This window comes from Trachemys scripta, chromosome 8 (genome assembly GCF_013100865.1).
Source record: "Trachemys scripta elegans isolate TJP31775 chromosome 8, CAS_Tse_1.0, whole genome shotgun sequence".
NCBI classification, from domain to species: domain Eukaryota; kingdom Metazoa; phylum Chordata; order Testudines; family Emydidae; genus Trachemys; species Trachemys scripta.
Window position 1 is genome coordinate 99,983,117 of NC_048305.1, and position 19,725 is coordinate 100,002,841.

The 19,725-nt window shown below is 37.0% G+C and overlaps 1 protein-coding gene across 7 annotated transcripts in view; it reads right to left on the bottom strand.

Moving 5' to 3' along the window:
- The window catches only part of ELAVL4 (ELAV like RNA binding protein 4), a 105,469-nt gene that overhangs the window by 60,718 nt on the left and 25,026 nt on the right, over positions 1-19,725 (bottom strand). For 2 of the 7 annotated variants that reach the window (XM_034779359.1, XM_034779358.1), the window contains exon 1: positions 12,905-13,042. The exons of 1 other annotated variant lie outside the window; for it this stretch is intronic. In XM_034779359.1, the coding sequence (XP_034635250.1) occupies positions 12,905-13,021 (117 nt within the window). In that variant the 5' untranslated portion in view covers positions 13,022-13,042. Of the gene's footprint in view, positions 1-5,153; positions 5,306-9,488; positions 9,718-10,202; positions 10,421-12,904; positions 13,043-13,334; positions 13,586-19,725 lie in introns of those variants that run through there. 4 more of the 7 variants (XM_034779361.1, XM_034779364.1, XM_034779362.1 and 1 more) reach the window with 4 other exon arrangements.

The following is a 19,725-nucleotide window of genomic DNA, read 5'->3' on the forward strand; positions in this document are numbered from 1 at the left end:
CTACTGCTTTCAGGTCTAAGAGGTGCAGACCGGGGCAAAATAAGACATGATCTGATGCAATGCAAGTCACATCTCTTCCATCAAGAAAGTTAGCATGTTCTGAATTGGCAGTACTCTTATTTGTTCAATATTAAGGAATCTAAACCTATTGGATTAGTTCTAGAGTAGGAATATACTTGCTTTTAACTTCCATTTATAACTCATCCATATTGCAAGGATCTCGTGTCATGCTGATGTTGCTTGTGAAACTGATGATATTTTTATGGAGAATGATTCCTGCTTCTGTAGCGCACACAGGGTGCCCAAATTTTTAAATTTTGAATACTGTAAATAAATAAATATTGAAGCTACTGCAAAGCAAAGGGTCACATACTGATAATCAAAAGCTGAATATCTGAAGACTATCTGGTGGCAAAAAAAGCTAGAAATACCCTACCATTACATATATCCCCTACATCTAAGTTCATTCTCACAATCAATATTATAGAATAAATATTTATAGTATACACTAAATGAGAAGAATTTCAAGCCACCGGACTGTGAAACACTTCAAGGAGAAGAATATTTTATTTATTTATATTTAAAAATCATACACACAAAAGAAATCCTATGCTGGGCTGTAAGCAACCTTAGCATCAGTTAAAGATATATTACACTATCATTAAGAGACAACACAATGGCATATACCTCCCTACCCCCTACAGTTCAGGCTAAATAATCATAATGATTCCTTCTGGCCTTAAAAATCTATGATTCTACATACAGCCACCAGACAGCGAAACATGACACAAGCCATATCAAAACCTCCCCTCCCCCAAATTTCCAAAGAAAATTCCACCCCCATCACCCTCTGCTTTCTCCAAATATCTCCTCAAAAAGGTGGGCTTGCAGTACACCGTGAAGTCAAAAAAGTCAAACTATTTCAAACTATGGGGAAGAGTAAAATTTCAAAGTTGAGCAAGCCTCAGGGAAACAAAAAAACAAAACCCCAAAACCTGCAGGGGGAGGCGTCTTTTCTTCTACACTAAAAGGCCTCCCCCAACACTTCTGTTGATTTCAACTGTGAGAAAGAGGCATAGCCTTAGAGAGACTGGGGTCCCAAGGCATTTAGTGATTCATAGGTCAAAGGCAACATGCAAGATCTTATGTGAAAACCAACAGGCAACCAGTGCAGTTCATAGGACACCAGCCTCGTGTTCATGGTGGGATACTCTTTTGCAACATGTTGCTGTCCCCGAGCTAACTGCAGCTTCCAAATGGATTTATGGTTTAGCTGTATGTGAAGCACAAGTCAGAAGTCCAATCTAGAGGTGACAAAAGCATTAATCAAAGTGGCAAAGTCCACATCCAAGAGAAAGGGTGCAGCCAGATGCATATTGAAAAGAGCAGACTTTCACTGCTGCCACCTGATCATCTAGAAGCAATGGGGAATCTAATCAAATACATCCTATGTTCTGCCCACCTGCCTATCCACTCCCAACCAAAAGAAACCTTTGTGCCCCATAAATGCCTATAAATAAATTAATATTTTGTTGCCATTAGGTGGTATCATAACAGCCTAGGATATCACATCAGGAAGCAACCTACTGAACATCACAATGCCATTTATCTCCAGCAGATGGAGATGGAAAATATTTTTTTTAACAGCGACATATTTTTAACTTGATGTCATAGAAGGCTCCAAACCACAAAGCCAGGTTCCTTTCCTTTGGTTAACCATGTCAGTAACAGTCAGCAAGACTCAAATGACCCTTTGGTCTCAGCCAGATGGACTATTTGAAGTTGTTTACAAAGCTTGGGCAATCAGGGTGTTTCACCCATGTGGGAAAAGGAAAACAAGTTAGGGCCATGTAGGTGGCATGGCATCACTTAAAAATATTTTCCATCTCTGCCTGCTGAGGGTAAACAGCATCATGCCAGCATCTAAGCTGGTGCAAAAACATTGTAGAAAAATGTTGGTTCCTGCATGACTAAAATGGTTGTGCATTAATGCTCCAAATGATGTTTCAAATGTTGATAATCAAACAAATAAACCATTATAAATTTGAATACAGCAAAGATGGGTTGATGGCAATTAACCCAAGTTTTTCCCCCTTTTCTTTTTTTAAGTAAATGTCTTAACATATATATGAATATTTCCTTCAGTAGCTAGGTCATAACAAGTACTGACAATAAAAGATTCTAAAAATATACTTTTTTCTTGGATTAGTGTGTTTACAGTTAAATATAAACTGTGCTCTATAAATTATCAAACACAATGTCAAATTCTGAAGTGCACTCAGGAAATCTCTCACTGAGTATAAGAAACTGCAGAAAATATTAAGTTTGTCCTGCCCCAGTTATTCTAAAAAAGAATAAGTTACTCTGCAGATTAAAGAGTTAGTTTCCATCACTGGTCATATTAAGAACTGCTGCAACCACTACAGTAACTCTGTATTGAATTTTCCAGGACTTTCCATATCAAGCAAAGAGATCATTTCCTGGAACAGCTGTTCTTACAGTAAGGAAATTAACAGCAATATTGCCACAGCATAGCTGGCACACGCACATTAGGAAGAGTTTCTAGCATTCATGAATTCTGCTAAAATGTATCTTCCCTACACACGTACTGCCAGGATCTTCATTTGGAACAAAGATCTCTAAGAACAGTATTAAAACTGCATTTATTTATGAAGTCTTTGTGTCTATACATTATTATTTCTACAGTGCCATAAGCGTGCATGATGCTTTACAAGACAGTTGCCCAAAGGTGCTTGCAGTCTATGTTGGACAAAGAAGAGCAAGGAAGTTACTGATTAGCAGTAGAAAGTCAAGGATTATCAATAGCAAAAGATGAATACAAAGACAGTAATAAAAAATTTCCCACTTACGAACAATTAATTCGGGTATCTGAAAACTGGAAATGATTTCCTATTCTGAGTGCATAATACTGTGTTAGCAATTCAGCACAATATAGGAACTTGGTAAACATGGACTTCTTAAACTGTGACCATTGTGAACGTTTTAGGACCTGATCCTGAATCGCAGATGTCAATGGGAGTTTTGACATTAACGTAACAGAAACAGGAGTAGGCCGCTAGTTAGTATACAACTAAGTACTGCATTTCATTAGTATTTTGACTGTGCAATTTTTTGTTTTAAATCAGAATGACTAATCAGGTTGATTTCCAGCCTTATGAACATAAATTAGATATGAAGGTTTAAAAATCAAACTGCCCACTGAACAAAAATGCCCATAAACAAGAATGGCTAAAGTTTAGTGATTCTTACATGAACCTAATGTACATATACTAAATAGAAGAAGAGTCACTTTTCACACACGAAAAAAAAATACAAGGGAAATCAACTGTTGAAAAAGATTACTATAAAGACAATAATTCTGACAGTCACAAATTTCACTTTTGTTTTGGCATTACTGGAAAAATGGGGCCTTCTGGGATTTGTACTGTCTGTATTATAATGCGGCGACACAGATAATTAATATTAAAGGCTACAATTCCCAGAACTTTATATTCTGGTTGGGTGCATTACAACATGATATTACAGAATGAGTCAGTTATAGTTAAAATTATAAATTGTGGGAATTGTAGTCTTTTGCTGCTTAAAAGTACTGTAATAAAGAAAGATTCGATAGGAAAAAAAGAACAAACTTCCTTCATCCACCATCCAGCTTCAGAAGCTTTTAAATATCACTTGTTGCTGTAATTTACCATTATAGCTCTATTTCCTACTGCTGTCTTCAGAAAAAGACATCTTAAAAAGTTCAAGTCAGTCTGTTGTTTTTCATGTGCATCCTAGAAAAACACTTAGGGTCTTTGATTGGCTGCTTAGAAAAACAGACTGTTCTAAATGAGTATCAACATACTATAGGCCAACATGCAAAGCCCATGGCTGTTAAACAGTATGATTCAATTACCTGCTCTGCTAGCAAATTTCTAGGTCTCTACACAATGGGTGAGACAGGTCAACATTCTGATCAGCTGTTTCTGAGAGAGCTAACACTAGGGGAAGGTGTTTGAGTCTCCTTCCATCATTCTACAAACTCACCCACGATGCTGTGAAACGACTGGAATTATAGGACTTTTGCTATTGGAACGCCTCCAGAAGCATCACTGCCCACGTTCGGTATCACTTAGGTGAACAGGAAAGCTTTTTGCATAGAACTTTCTTGCACAGAACTTCAACATTCATTTGCAGCTGTTCCAAAGCAAACATATGACATAGCACTTCCTTTATTATCAAGATTTATAGGTGCTGAAATGCCACTACACTGCTACCAAGTCTTTCATGATACAGTACCAGTACATGTCCCCAGACAGTGAAAAGTGCCAGCAGCATCCTATGAAATTTTTACTAGCAATATAAACCACTTAAAATAAAATTTAAAAAACTAAAAAAAAAAAAAAAAGTATTTCTCAGGCCAAGGACATATTTTTTTCCCCAATCACAGCAGAATGTCTGACACAACTGTGTGCGCCTTAGCAACAAAAGAGTACTACAGCATTTGATACATCACCACTCCAAATATTGTCAAAGCCAGCCTTGCATTTTACTGTGTAGCTGCACAGAGTTTCCAGAAAGCGCACACCCCCATTTAGCTGACCTTATTTCTTCAACATTCTCACTCTCTTTTCATCCAATTTAATTAAGGATTCCTTACTGGTTCTCAGCATTTCCTGGCTCTTATAGATTACCTTCTTCATTGGGGAGAAAGTCTTCGTGCAAGACACAATCAAGGGCAGAACAATGGGTAAGAATGCCTCTCCGCTTCTTCCTTGTTTTATGGGGCCCCAAAGAAAAGATATGCATAAAAGCTCTAAAATGACTAGGGCAAACACAGATTGTCATTACAAAAAAATAAAAATAAACCTAACAGCAGTACCACAGAGCTAATTCTTAATGAACATATGCAAATATTGTAAATGTTACAGTGAGACAGTATCAAGTGGTTATGAAAATTAAAAAGCGTATTCTTATTATAATCCCAATTGAAACTACTTGATTTCTAACACTGATGTTCCAAAGCTATTGTGAACACTGTCTGAATACTTAATTACGTAAACAACAAACAAAAGGTCTCATCTCTGGTGCTCTAAGCTATCATCCAAAACTGGTTATAATTAAAGGTGTGAACAACAAAGTAAGTAACAAACCTGCAAAGTCAAGGTTCTGAGAAATTAATGGGCATCACCGCACTGCACTAGTTCAGATTCATCACTCATGATGTCTCAGACTAGCACTGTGCAGTTTCACATGTTTGTGCCTCATTCTCTTTCCTTCAAGCCTTTCCTTCCTTTTCTAGATGGCTAATTTTAGACAATTACTGTCTGTGACACACAGACTCTTCCTCCCCCCTTTTTCCCCCTCCTTCTTCTAGTTGTAAAGCTAGTGACCTATAAAAGCCCCGTGTACCTAAAATACTCCAGAATTTTAGAAAGTAAAGATGGATCATTTGAAAGAAGGGAACAAAAGAAAGCAAGAAGTATCTGAATACCCCTTTTCCCCACCACCTTCCCGTTGCATCATTTCAACGGTTAAAAACACTCAGATACAAAGGCTGGGTACACATACACAGTAAATACTATTTGTACTAGGACTATACATACTGTACTTGTTGAATAGAAACAATGTTCTGATTTTGGGTTAATATTTTAGCAAGATAAAATATGCACCTCAGTAAAGCCTTTCAGGTAGTTTAGAAGTCAGAGGCTTATGTTAACTATGGACCTTTGCACCATAGGAACGAAATGAACGACATTTGGAGAATGCCCTTTCCGTTCTCATAAAAACCCTGGTATTTTTTTTACACTATGTTGTAAAAACGAGGTGTGACAATATACACACGCAAACACGCATGTATAAATACATGCACACTCATCTCTCTTTCCATCTATCTTGGAAAGAGAGGGAGTAATAGGGGAGGGGTGACTTTCCTTTCTTACATGGATTAGCAAATTTCATGAAGTATGGCCTATCACCATCAAAGGTGCCAGGCTTTTTAATGTTGACCTGCTTACAGTAAGATTCCTTGCGCCCCTTCTCCCCAAAAACCCCAATGACATTGAAAAAAATACTGCATTGCAGTATTTGCCAGTGCATCGGAGTGTATCCAGTCAGCTGTCCCACAGACAAACAAATGTACATTTTAACACGTCCAGGCATGTAAATTAGTTGTCTGGTGGCCACAGATTGCTGAAACAGACAAGTGGATTTGTCAAGATCTGTGCACCTCCACATACATATATATAATATTCTCTTATCACTGTCCATTTCTTGCCTGGGGTGTTTGCTGAAATTTTCTGAAAGTGCAAATTACCAAGGAACACGACAAACCCCCCTATCAGAATATGGGAAGTACTAATAACTTATTTCATACACAATCTGGAACTACTGTCCACCACAAGATAATGTTCAAGTGGTAGGACTATTATGTGCAGAAAATAATGTTCATTTCCAGCAGCGTACTAACTAAGGAAGACTTGAGAATGTAATGTAACCTAGAGGACATTCCTTTAAAAAAATCCTAAGTAAAGACAAAAAATATGCAAGATTTCTGCAACAACTAGATTTTCTCCAATAGGAATCAAATATTTAACAGGACCAAGTCTAGATGGTCAAGACTATTTCATACCCATTCAAATGGGATTTTCAAACGAACACTTTGCAGTTCATTTTTAACCTTCCTTTGTCAATAACAACTGGGGTTTTCTTCATCTGAGAAAGCTCAGAACGGTAAAATTAATAAAGATAAGGAAAGCAAAGGAGGTTATCAAGCCAGTCAACTGTGGAGGAGCATATCTGTATCTAACATGGAAACCTGATTAGTAAGGTGCATAGTAATAGAAAGAATTGTAAACTGGTAGCTGGTGTTTCTCTTCCATCAATATCTGAATGTAAAATCCCCTTTTTTTAGCAAGACTACAATTTCACAAAAATGCCCATGTTTAAAAGATAGCTATATATTCTCCAATTTTTGTTTAAAAATAAAAGGTTTTATGTTCTATGGTTTTACTATTATATATCTGGCAATCTTGCATGAAATTTCACTATTTAATAGCTATTTTCCTACTTCAGGGTCTACTATGTGATCTTTCATGTGAAAGAAGAGAAGACTGACACTATCTACATGCAGGCTGCGTTCATCAATATAATCTTAAGACAAAGAAAAGAGAAAGAACAGTGGCAGAAACACGTGCCAGGAAACGTACATAAAAATACCAAATTGAACAAAAATGTAACTGTATTAACTGTTGCTGACACTCAAAAAAATGCAGCTATGTATGATCAAAGCCATTCTAATTTATTCTCATAACCAAATTCAGCAGCTTTAGAATGTATCATCAATGTTTTGGGTACAGAATTAAAATTTTAATCTCTCTCATACATATATTCTTGTATATACTATATTTATATGCATGCATTCACACACACAACACACACTTTATATATGTTACACACACTTATGATTTTTCTTCCCCTACAGCGAAAAGCTGTGCAGTTTTCAGAGGGTCATTCAATTACTTCTCTACAGAACAGACTGCAGCAGAAGCATTACTGAAGAGAGCAAATTAAAAGGGTGATTTAATTTCTCATATATTCTTTTTAAACTTCCTAATATGAATATTCTCATTTGAATCAAATATTCTAAGTAATCACGCATGGAAGAAAGGACTAAACTAAAAATCTGAAATTTTTAAAGACAGAAGGGTGTGTTCTTTGCCCGTGGTACGCATCTCTTGTGCCTCCTGATGTGTGACAGACGAACGCTTTCTGGGCAACCACATTTTTTTATACCTTTTACGCTACCTTCTATCACTTAGAAGTCTACTATGCTTTTTAAACACTTCCGGCACCCACAACCTTGTTTAAAGATGTACTTCTGCTATTCCACATTACTGTGTGCCCTATATCATGAGAGAACATAACTAGCAAAATATATAGGTTTTCTTTAAAACCTAAAGCCAACACACACAGCTTGAAATTGAAAGTGGATATTGTTATAGCAGGCAGAGGTGAGGCTAGTGAAGAAGAGGAGTACAGCTTCATTATTTCAGGAAATTTCTGCTTAGCGCATAAACTGCAGGATATGATGAACTCCCTTGAACTGATTATTCTGCCATAGAACCATCTGACTACGTAAAAATACCAATATCACTTAACACAAAATCACTGCTTAAGGTAAATTCATTCTACCTACTGTTCTCATAGGGACATTTGCTGGAAAATTCTAAGAAATGATTTGCAGAAGCAATCAGCTGTGGGAGTTCACTATTATACCTCTGTCAACTTCATTCAATATAATTTACATTTTTCTAAAATACTGCCTCACAGGATTCCTCACTATTTTTTGCACGTACAATTTCACAGCAGGAAGAAAAAAAAAAGATAACCCTCTTTTAGAAAGAAGAAAGAACAGATGCTTAAAAATAGATTTCTAGAAATCACTGTAAGCCGGAGCCAGAAATGTAATTAACGCCTATTTATAAAGAATAATTAAAGTTGTGACTGCCACAAAGAACAGCAAAGATAATCGAGGTAGCCCCTGCCTTTTTTTTTCATTTTTTTTTTTTTTTTAAAAACACTGTTTGCAGTATTCCCACATGATTGCCACCTGCTCCCCCACTCAGCTTCCCCTATGCTCGTTTCCCCGGCAACCTTTCATTGGCTTTTCCTCCCAGCTATCGCTTTCAGTTCGGCTGCTCAGTCTAATCTTATTTGTTTTACACCCATCAAAACAAGCAGCTAGACAAAAGACAATCCTATAAGAATGTGAAAAGACCGTAGCTTTGTATCCCAGTTATAATAAATATCCAAAGTGAAAGTCTGCAGAATGTTTAATTGAAACAAAACTAGCAAGAGTGATTTGAATTTTGAAGATTTTTCTCCCAATGAATAGCAGTGCTCTGTAAAATTCAAAGTCTGTAATAGTTGTATTTGATCATGCCATTTTGCACAATCTGTAAGGAAAACATAAAGGAGGAATGAGTCGACTATTTCTGATTCCTGCCAAAAGAATACTCTAAAAATAGAAATACTATTTTTACATAAATGGATTGCTTTGACTTCCTTCAATATTTAAAAAAAAAACCCTCCAAAACACCATTCTGTTTCACAATAGTATTAGCTTGTAACAAACAAAATACCTAATTTTTACATGCAGTTATTAGATCTGGATTTAATTTAACACTCATGTAACCCAAATGACGATGAAAAGGCATGAGCTGCTGCCTGATCTGATGGTCATACAGTACAATGACACCGTGACTGTCAGCCGAGACCATCCTTGCTTGACTGAAATATAATATTCAATGGAATCAGCGTGCAGTGCCATCACACTTCGATACATTAAAGATAGATAGATCCTAAAAAATAAACAACGACCTGTAATTTTATTTATGACTCACAATCTGCTATCCTGAACAAAAGAAATTCATGAGGCACATATAAGCAGTATGAAACCTATAAACAGTCTCTCAGCATTCACTTACCATTTTCAAGCCATTCCACTCCATCTGTGATCACAAAGATGGACCCTTGCAGCCCCTCACAGTGTCAAAAGCAAAAAGAACGTTATGTAAAAGCTGACATTCCTTCTTACAGTACTGCTGCCCAACGATGCAACAAAATCGACATATACTAGGCGCTGCAACACATACAAGCCTCCTCCTCTTTTTATGAGGTCATGACAGGAAACTCTTTGAAATACAATATGCAGCATTTACTGAAGCTCATATAAATCACTCTAAAAAATTACCATACCTGCTGCGCAGTCCACCAAAACAAAATTACCAGTCTTGAGGCTTTTTTCCAAGGATTCTGCTCTGCATTTGTATTTCCAACATGTGAATGTGGAAATTAATTACCTCCCCACCCAAAACAACCCCCTCTTTTTCAGCATTTCAGTTAGCCACACACAGCCTCACGTTAGAAATCAGCTCTTTCTTTATTCTGAGAGAAATCACAATGACCTTAAAAATGACAACGTACATCCTTTATTAAAGGATATGCAGGCATTAAATAGGAGAGAGAGAAAGAAAAGGGGAGAGAGAGACGGAGATACATAATGTAGAAACAAACCAGTCATAGCAACTAAACTCATGTGAAAACAGACTGATAAAGATGCAGATTTGGGAAAATCTGTTATATATCTATCTATTTATATATAACTACTATAAACAGATTTTAAATCTACTAATACCTACCATAACCATTCTTAATGGCAAATATTGGGTCTTGAAAAGCTTCAACTCTTCTAAAGATTTGCTATGGTTTCAGGGACTTAATTTTTTTTTGGTTAAAAAAAAAAAAATCCACAAAGCACAGTGCAGACGTTTTGTGCAGCAAAAGAATAATAAAAAAAAAAAAAGCACAGTGTGTTGAAGCCCCCGATTCTAGGATGTAGATAAGAACAACTGAACAGAGCCTTACTGAAATTGGCTTGCAGCTTCTCCTTTTTACATCCATTTATGGGACCATCTGTCAGCTGAAGCCAGGATCTGATTGGCTAGGGAAACTAAAGGAGGCGTTGCAACATCAGGTGCTATTGAAATTAGCTACTGCCAGATTGACAATGTTAATGATTTCGTGACCTCTACAACAACAGAGACCAGATTTCTGAACTGCTGCTTGTGTCTAGTAATTAAGGCCCAGTTGAAAAAGCAACACATATACGTGTATTTTATCTCTCCCTACCCCAGAAGTATAGTAACAGTTACAGGCCATATCTACAGTTTATATACCTCCATCATGGAGGTGCCATACCTCAGCCATGCTTCAATGACTGCAACCTCTTACCTCTTGCATGCGTGGCTTTGAGGTCTGGAGTATTTTAACCACCTTATCTTTCTCGACAGTTGCTTTCCGGAAAAATGCATATTTAATGATGTGCCTCTAGGCTTAAAGATATGACAAAAGCACTTTAATGTGCATTTTAACTGCATTTATTCTCAGGTACTATTGATTTTCATAATAAAGCATTTTTTTCCCTTTTGCAGTAAGAGACTTTCAAATGTATATATAGTTTTAAAGGCAGGTTTGATATTACTTGCACTTGAATATATGTCTAAAACAAAATATTTACTTACCAGCACATTTTACCAGAATAAAAGTAGTATTTTATAATTATCCAGGTATCTCACTTCATTACTTGCTTGCTTTACAAGGAAGTGCTAAATAAACCTGGGCATGGAAATGAAATTATTTTTCAACTGTAATAAGCAACATGGTTTAACTTTGTAAGAAACACACTCACTTATCCTTTGCTGGCTTCCACAGACAAAGCACCAAACCACCAATTATAAACAGCAATATTTCACAAACTCTCCACTATGGCAACTTTTTTGAAAATTCTCTTAATTAGGAAACATTTATATTCCCCCTCTTCTTCAAAAGGGAAATATTTTAGGGGTTTGTTGATTTTATACATGTTAGCCAAGATAACAAGGCATGGCATCCTGTTTTTACATCTAACCTGAGATTAACGTTTATCTAATCTAAAACTACCAATTTTGAATCTATGTAATATTGATATTTAAAATCAGTTAGTTTTATCTTTGATGTGTACAGTAAAAATAAAATATTTTTTAAAAATGTCCAATATAATTATTAATATTTCTATTTCGGAACAGATAGAAAGGTAAAAGCTGCGGAGAACGCTACTATGGGCCATGATATATGCTCATTTAGCTCTTCACTGCAGAAAATAAGAAATGGTTTTATGAAACACCACAAACCTACCCCACGCCAATATATAATTAACATTTTGGGGAAAGTTTTTTTAAAGTACAAATATTAACTCAGAACTGTTAATCTCGTAAAGGGTACTCAATACGTTTTAAAATTTCTTTAAAACATCCACATGCACAAAAAAACCCAGTCAAGCCTAAACAAATAGTATAATGTAGGAAATATATTAATCTTTTAAATAATGTAGATACAAATGGATCATAGAAGCAGAAAACACACATTAGAAAAAACATTTAAAATAAATGAACCCTTCCTACCCACGGAGTGAACACCGAATTCAATTAACATCTATTATGGATAGTTTAAATGGCTGCAGAGGATTTCTCTTATCACACAATAGTTTTAAAAACATTTGTAGCTTAGCAAAAACTAGCAAAGATTACACTGGGTTATAGGATAGGTTTCCTAAATCAATCTATGCAACTCAAACTAAAATGCTAGAGTGAATTCACTAGCATCAAAATACTGTATAACTAGTACATCATCATATGTTCTGGTCCCAAAATACACTGAATAAGAAAGTTTCATTTGTAATGAAGATTTTTACTTAAGGTCTCTTCAGGGGTTAACAAAATTGAACAAGGGATGGAGAAATCTTTTTTTCAGCCTTTTCAACCTCAGCACACTTTGTTAGCTATAAATTAATGTTATGCATATCAAAAGATTCAGCCATTTTTCTGAAACAACAATCTCACATTGCAGTCCTAAACAATTAGCTGTTTTGCAAAACTAAAATTTCATGTACTTTGTACACTGATCACTTTTCAAAAAAACAAAAACCAAAACAAAAAACCAAAACAAACCCACACACCAAATCTTTCAGAGGAATACTAAAACAAACGCACAAATGTCCTCAGAGGCCTCTCTCTAAAGACAAAGGCAGAATCCTATTGTTGAAAAAGTCAACCTTATTATCGTGTTTCCAATAGTACCATTCATCTTTCAGGGTAAGTGGCTGACCACTGCATCAGAGTTGTGACACATTTGTAAAGCATCAAATTCTCAATATAGTCTCTCAGAATCAGCCAGTAAACCTCTGAGAAAAGCCTTATTTTTATGCCAGCCTCCATCCCCACAAAAAGAAACTTGTCTTAAACACCTAATCCAATATCAAAATGAAATCACAGGGCTGTTTGTCCTCCCCCCCCCGTCTCCTTACCATAAATGAGCAGTTTCTTGACTCATTAATGACAGTTTCCCTTAAAAGAAGTGATCTCATATCACTGAGCCCCTCTACACCATGCATACATCCCAAAGGTTGCGGGTATCTTAGCATCAGTAGCCGCCAGCAAGCTCTCTCATACAGAGCCCAGATGGACTATACCAGAAGCCAATTCAGCGTTAATAACTACCTACTCTGTGCAGTTTAGAAGCCTTACGTGGCATAATGTCCTAGGCAACAGCAGCCGACTGAAACCGCAAATAAAGACAACCCAATTGTCCAAAAGCATTGAAAGGAAAAAAAAAAATAAGTGAAGAATGATTTTTTAATCTCTTACTTTCATAAGAATAAACTGAATCCTTCATAAACATATTCAAAAAGGTGGAAAAAAAACCAGATGCTGCCCAGAAAAGTGACAAAATATTACCTCATTATTTAACAAAGCAGCATTAAGCGTCCTGCTGATTTCAAACATCTTGCCACAGATTTTGGTTTAAGAGAAACAGAAAGAATCCTTTGCAAGCCCTCTGTCTGCAAAGGGTTCTTCAATTTTCTTGCGCACAACAGTATAGTCAATATGTTATTTCCCTAGAGTTCGCACGTTAAAACATCTAGTCAGTGAGCTGAATTTTCCCCTTATCTCACACACAGCACACTCCTGTTATATGCACTGCTCTCTTTGCAAGATTAGCCTGCCCCAAACATGGCTGTTGTTTAAACTATTCTGTGAAGTAACAGTTCACTCTACAACCACCAGGTGGGCAGTGTGCACAGATTCAAATAACCATCTTAAAGATTTTTCTTGGAACAGTCTTTAGCTGTGGTATAGAACCCAAAAAGTGCCCATATTTTGCATTCTTTTGTCAATCATCTGTTCCCCATAAGACAAAGAACAAGTCAATGAACTGTCATTAGCAAATCATTTAAAAGAAAAAATCTTAAAAAGGAACCTAAACACAATTACACACAAACCTTTCATTTGGCAAAAATGAACTTAATGAAAAATCAGCAGGGGAACACCACCAGTGGAAATGGTCTCTTGACAGAAGACAGCAAAAACATTGAGCATAGGATGACAAACTGGTTCAAGTAAACACGAACACAACATTCATTTATAGTAAACATGGGGCATGAGGGAAGTTGGAGAATAGACAGACTACAACTTCCCCAGGTAAAATACCAGATTACTTAACATAATATTGTGATAGTAAACAAAACTAAACCAAAAGTCAGAAAACGCATGATAAACTATCAGAGCACAAGTCCAGACAAAAATACTAGACTGATCATCGTTTTCAACAGCAATTTAAGAAGACTTAGAAATGCTTACTAAATTTTCCTCATCGCTATATTTCTATAAACATAAGAATTTTCTTTTGTTTTACTTTAGATCTGTTACAACAAGGAATGCTTCTACTATCATACAAAGTTATGAATTCACTCAATACTCTACAGCAGTGCCCAAAGACCTCAATCAGATGTGGGGCCCACTGTGTTAGATACTGCATAAACACGTAATAGAATCATTGGACTAGAAGGGAATTCAAAGAGGTCTTCTAGTCCAGTTCCCTGTATTGAAGGGAGAACTAAGTATGTCCAGACCATCCCTGACAGGCGTTTGTCTAACCTGCTCTTAAAAATCTGCAATGACAGAGATTCCACAATGCCCCTAGGTAATTTATTCCAGTGCTTTAACAACACTGACATTTAGGAAGTTTTTCCTAAATGTCCAACCTAAACCGCCCTTGCTGCTACTAAAGCCCATTGCTCTCCTCCTGAGAAGTTAAAAAGAACAATTTACCTTCCTCCCCCTTGTAACAAAATGTTATGTACTTGAAAACTGTTATGTCCCATCTCCCCCCGTCTTCTCTTCTCCAGACTAAACAAATCCAATTTTTCGATCTTCCCTCATAGGTCATGTTTTCTAGACCTTCAATCATTTTTGTTGATCTTCTCTGGACTTTCTACAAATTCTCCACATCTTCCCCAAAATGTGGCACCTAGAAATGGACACAATACTCCAGTTGAGGCCTAATTGGTGCTTAGTACAGTGGAAGTATTACTTTGTGTGTCTTGCTTACAATACTCCTGATAATACATCCCAGAATGAGGTTCGCTTTTTTGAAACAGTGTCACACTGTTGACTCATATTTAGCTTGTGATCCACTATGACCCCCAGATCCCTTTCCGCAGTACTCCTTCCTACGCAGTCATTTCCCATTTTGAATGTGTACAACTGACTGTTCCTTCCTAAGTGGAATACTTCACAGTTGTCCTTACTGAATGTCATCCTATTTACTTCAGACCATTTCTCTAGTTTGACCAGATCATTTTGAATTTTAATCCTATCCTCCAAAGCACTTGCAACCCCTCCCAGCTTTGTATTGTCCGCATACTCTGTATGCCATTATCTAAATCATTGATGAAGATATTAAAGAGAACTGGGCCTAGAACTGATCCCTGAGGGACCCCACTCGATATGCCCTTCCAGCTTGAGTGTGAACCACTAATAACTACTCCCTGGGAATGGTTTTCCAACCAGTTATGAACCTACCTTATCGTAGCAAAGACAGCCCCTGTCCTGAAGAGCTTACAATTCACATTTTTAAAGTTTAAAGCACAAATTGGTGGTGTGGGGGAAGAATGAAAAACAAAAAGAAATCACACAAGAGTGTTATTTATTATGGGCCAGAACTGAATCCCACTGAAATCCCATTGCAACTGGCTTCAGTGGGAGCAGAACCTAATAAGGTTATTTACTGAAAGTAAAGGTCATGTTATTTTCCAAACGTTCTATTTTATTAAAATGTGACAAACCATATGAATATGTGATTTTGACTTGTCAAATACATAGTATTACCTACACTACTATATTCTTTCATACACGGATGTCTCTATGAATACTTTGCACTGGGTTAAGATATATATATATATATATATATATATATATATACACACACACACATACACACACACAACTGATATTCTGTTTTGTCTGTTAAATAATATTAAGTGATGCAGTTACGATTTAACCTTCTTGAATATATTAATTTTCCACACACTTTCTATATGGGGAAGAAAGGTTATTTCCATCCATTTCTGGATGTATGAAATGAGCTTATTTTCTCACTCACCGTATGTCTTGAATATTAATTAAAAATGTCACTTCTTTTCTAACACTGAAACGTAATTATTTAGTAAATAAAATATTCTTGGCTTGCTGATCTTGGAGATAAATATATTTAAGGGTTTCAGGACTGTTATTTTACTTGCAGATAACTTCAGTATTTTGATTACCAGCCATTCCTCTGATTTAAACAGAAATATTTTATAAATGTATTAAAAAAAAAAAAGAAAAGAAAAAAAAACAAACAAAAAAAGGGACCTGAAGCACATTTTTAAGGACCTTTCCTCCTACTACCCTGAGGCAATTTCAACCAATCAATAAGAAACCATTGACATGCCACCATCTGCCAAGCTGCAGAGAAATGTGGCTAGAACAGACCTCTTATAGAGCAGCAGTAGTCTCATTTTCACTCTATTAGGAAAGCACCAGAGCTTTCATGTGCAAGGACACAAAACTCCAACCCAGACTCTTTTCACACCAGTTTCCGAGTACATTGCTGCAGAACTCTAGCATTTATGCTGGGTGAGTTTTGAAGCTATCATCAAAGCAAGAAGGGGGAGGGGGGAAAACAGTAACAGTCTATTCTAGTGCAGTGTAAAAATAAAGAATTCGGTGAATTCTATCCTAATATGATTATAGCAAGCCACTTAAATACTGCTATCTGTGAACTACAACCTGGCATTTTCAATGGACTCTTCCTTTTCCACTCTTCTACAGAGGACTAGGTAGGCAAGCTTAGAAGTATATGAATTGTTTTCTAGGATATTTCTATAATAACCATATAAAATCCAAGATTTATTTGAGATCTAAGGATATTAATTTGTTTCTTGGGGGTGGAGTAGAGAGAGAAGGTTGAACCACAATGTGATTCAACACCAAACAATGGACTTGGAAAAGGAGATACACAATGCAAGCACTAAGGTTTGCCCTATGTTGTCATTGGAGAATCTGTGTGGAAATGCAGTATCTATGGGAAAGATCTCATGTGTCAGCACTACTTCCCCCCCAGCCCACTCCAAGAATTTAACTTGAAGAAAAAAGTGTTCAAGGGCCTGATCCTGGAAAGATTCTGAGCATTCGCAACTCTGAAGATTGTGAGGTACTCAGCAGTGCTCAGTGTCAGGCCCAAGATGAGCCAGAGACAACTCAAATGGATACATGCACTGACTCATGAAGAACACATCATCACAGATGACAAAATTTTAACAAAATCTGCACTACAGGATCAGAACAGGTACCCCATTCTCTTCCAAATATAAAAATACAAAATAAATATGTTCAAAGGGGATGGAAACTTCTTATATATACACATGCCTGCCTATTTTAAAAGTCATCTGCAAAGTTTTAAGAAAGCTTGAAAAAAACTGAGCATGCAAACGACAAACGGTGAAAGCCATCACATTGAGTATAAAACCAAGAGCCTAAATGTCAATGGTATCTAACCCAAAATTTGATTCCAAAAAAAGTCAGTCTACATTAAGAACACAACACTGGAGAGCTTGTGGGGAAGGGGGAAATGTCTAAAAAAAATCCATGTCTAAAAAGGACACTTACATATGTAACAGAACCATGAATAGCTAGAGGTTTAGCGCAACATCCAAAAGCTTTCAAAAAATTGTGAATTTGGTGAGAGAAATGAATAGTCAGGGAACAATTATAAAAATAACAAATAGGCTGAGTGAGATTTTTAAAAATTATGGTTAATTAAACCATTAATGTACAGTATAGAACTATAATAAGATAGGATAATTTAACTACTTTGAATGATTTAAATAAATAACTGATTGCCCTCTGGAAACTAAGTAGAGACCTAGGTGATCATAGACAATGCACTAGACTAGGCAATGCTAAAATGGTTTTCAAGTAAATTGTTTTATAAGGTTAGGGAATTCACATGTATTTAAGGTAAACTGAGGAATTCACATGTATTTAAGGAGGCTGAGAAATTTAGGACTGGTCTATGTATAACTACACCATGTATTAAAAAGAGGAGGTTTTGGAATCATCTAAAATAGGGTACATTGTAGGATTCTTGGCTTAAAGCAGAAGAAGCAGTAAGCAAAAGAGTAAGATTGTATTGGGAGTTTTGTTTATCCGCACACTCTGCTATGTAAGAAGCCATTATTGGCTCTCATTCTACCCCTAACTGTGGACCCTACAAAACAGCTGTGCAAGCTCTTATAGTGATGGAACGTTACATCAGGTGCACTGTGATTTCTCTTAGCGAGAGAGAGCGCGCGCGTGAGAAAAATATCCTAGGACTCCCGCTGGAAATCCAGTTGCTTTTTAGCTGTGGATACAGAGCTACCTGATTCAGAAAGTTCTGAATGTAAGGATATTCAACCAAAAAAACCACCCCAATCCTATATAAATACAACACTAAGTTAAGCATTTAGACACACAAAACCGAAGAGATTCACTTACAGTTCCCAGAGAAAACACAACTCAGCTTCTTTGCACATATGTAGCATTTAGTGTTACTGTACTGGGTGTTCATTTTATTCAAGAGATGTGTGTAATTCGAACCCTTTACAGTTTGCTTCAGGTATGAGGATGCAGGTATTTGAATATCTGAGTATGTGCAAGTCCCCCAGTGGGTAGTTATGTTTTAGTGCTAGTGGAAGATTGGAGCACATGAGATTTTCAGAGGAGACTGATGGGCACATCCAGACCATGTTCATGACAAAATGGAGATAATGCAAACAGGTGGGACGGGGGAGTGGTCTCAGGGATAAGTGTCAAAAGTCAACTTTCAGAAATGCAAGATGAGCATCCAGACTTAGATGCACACATGCTTGTAGTGACTCAGGCATGCATCATCGAGAGACACCGGTAGAATTACCGGTAGAAGACACAGAAGACACCGGTAAAAGTACTACCCAAATCACCCCTTCTTTGGATGCTGTGTATGCTGCTTGATTGCAAGAAGCAGCAGCACAACCCTGCCCACCCCTCAGCTCCCTAAACACATACATCTGAACAAGAGACAGTGAGAGAAGGAAATATTCAGGAGGAATGATGTTGCAGGAAAGAGACAGGCATGGATTTAGGGGCCAGAGAAGGGAACAAGCCAGAGGAGATGCTGGGGAGGATGCAGCAAACAGGAATCAGGGAGAGGAAGGTGAGGAATAAGCAATGATGCTGAGCTCATATATTAGGAGAAGACTAAGGAAGTGCAAGTGGCAGAAGAGGACACCCCCTTACCCTTCACATAAGGTCTATCAGCCATACAAGAGCTTCCTGCAAATATCAGAGGTGCAAGCATTGCAGAGGTACAGGCTGAACAAGGTGATGGTCCACCAACTCTGCACTGAACTATAAGATGGTTGGAGAGCATGACCAAGCCCTGCTATTTCCTCCCAGTGCCAATTAAGATCAGCATGGTCCTTGGTACCCCATCTATAGGCTCATACACCTCTACCTCGATAGAACGCTGTCCTCGGGAGCCAAAAAAAAAAATCTTACCGCGTTATAGGTGAAACCGCATTATATCGAACTTGCCCCCCCCAGAGCACTGCTTTACCACGTTATATCCGAATTTGTGTTATATCAGGTCGCATTATATCAGGATAGAGGTGTATAAGCAAACTATTTGGGACACCACTGGTATCAGCTATTCTGCAGCAAACTTACATCTGCAGTATTTCCTTGCAATACTGCTCAGCAAGATCAGTAACCAATCAGCGTCCCC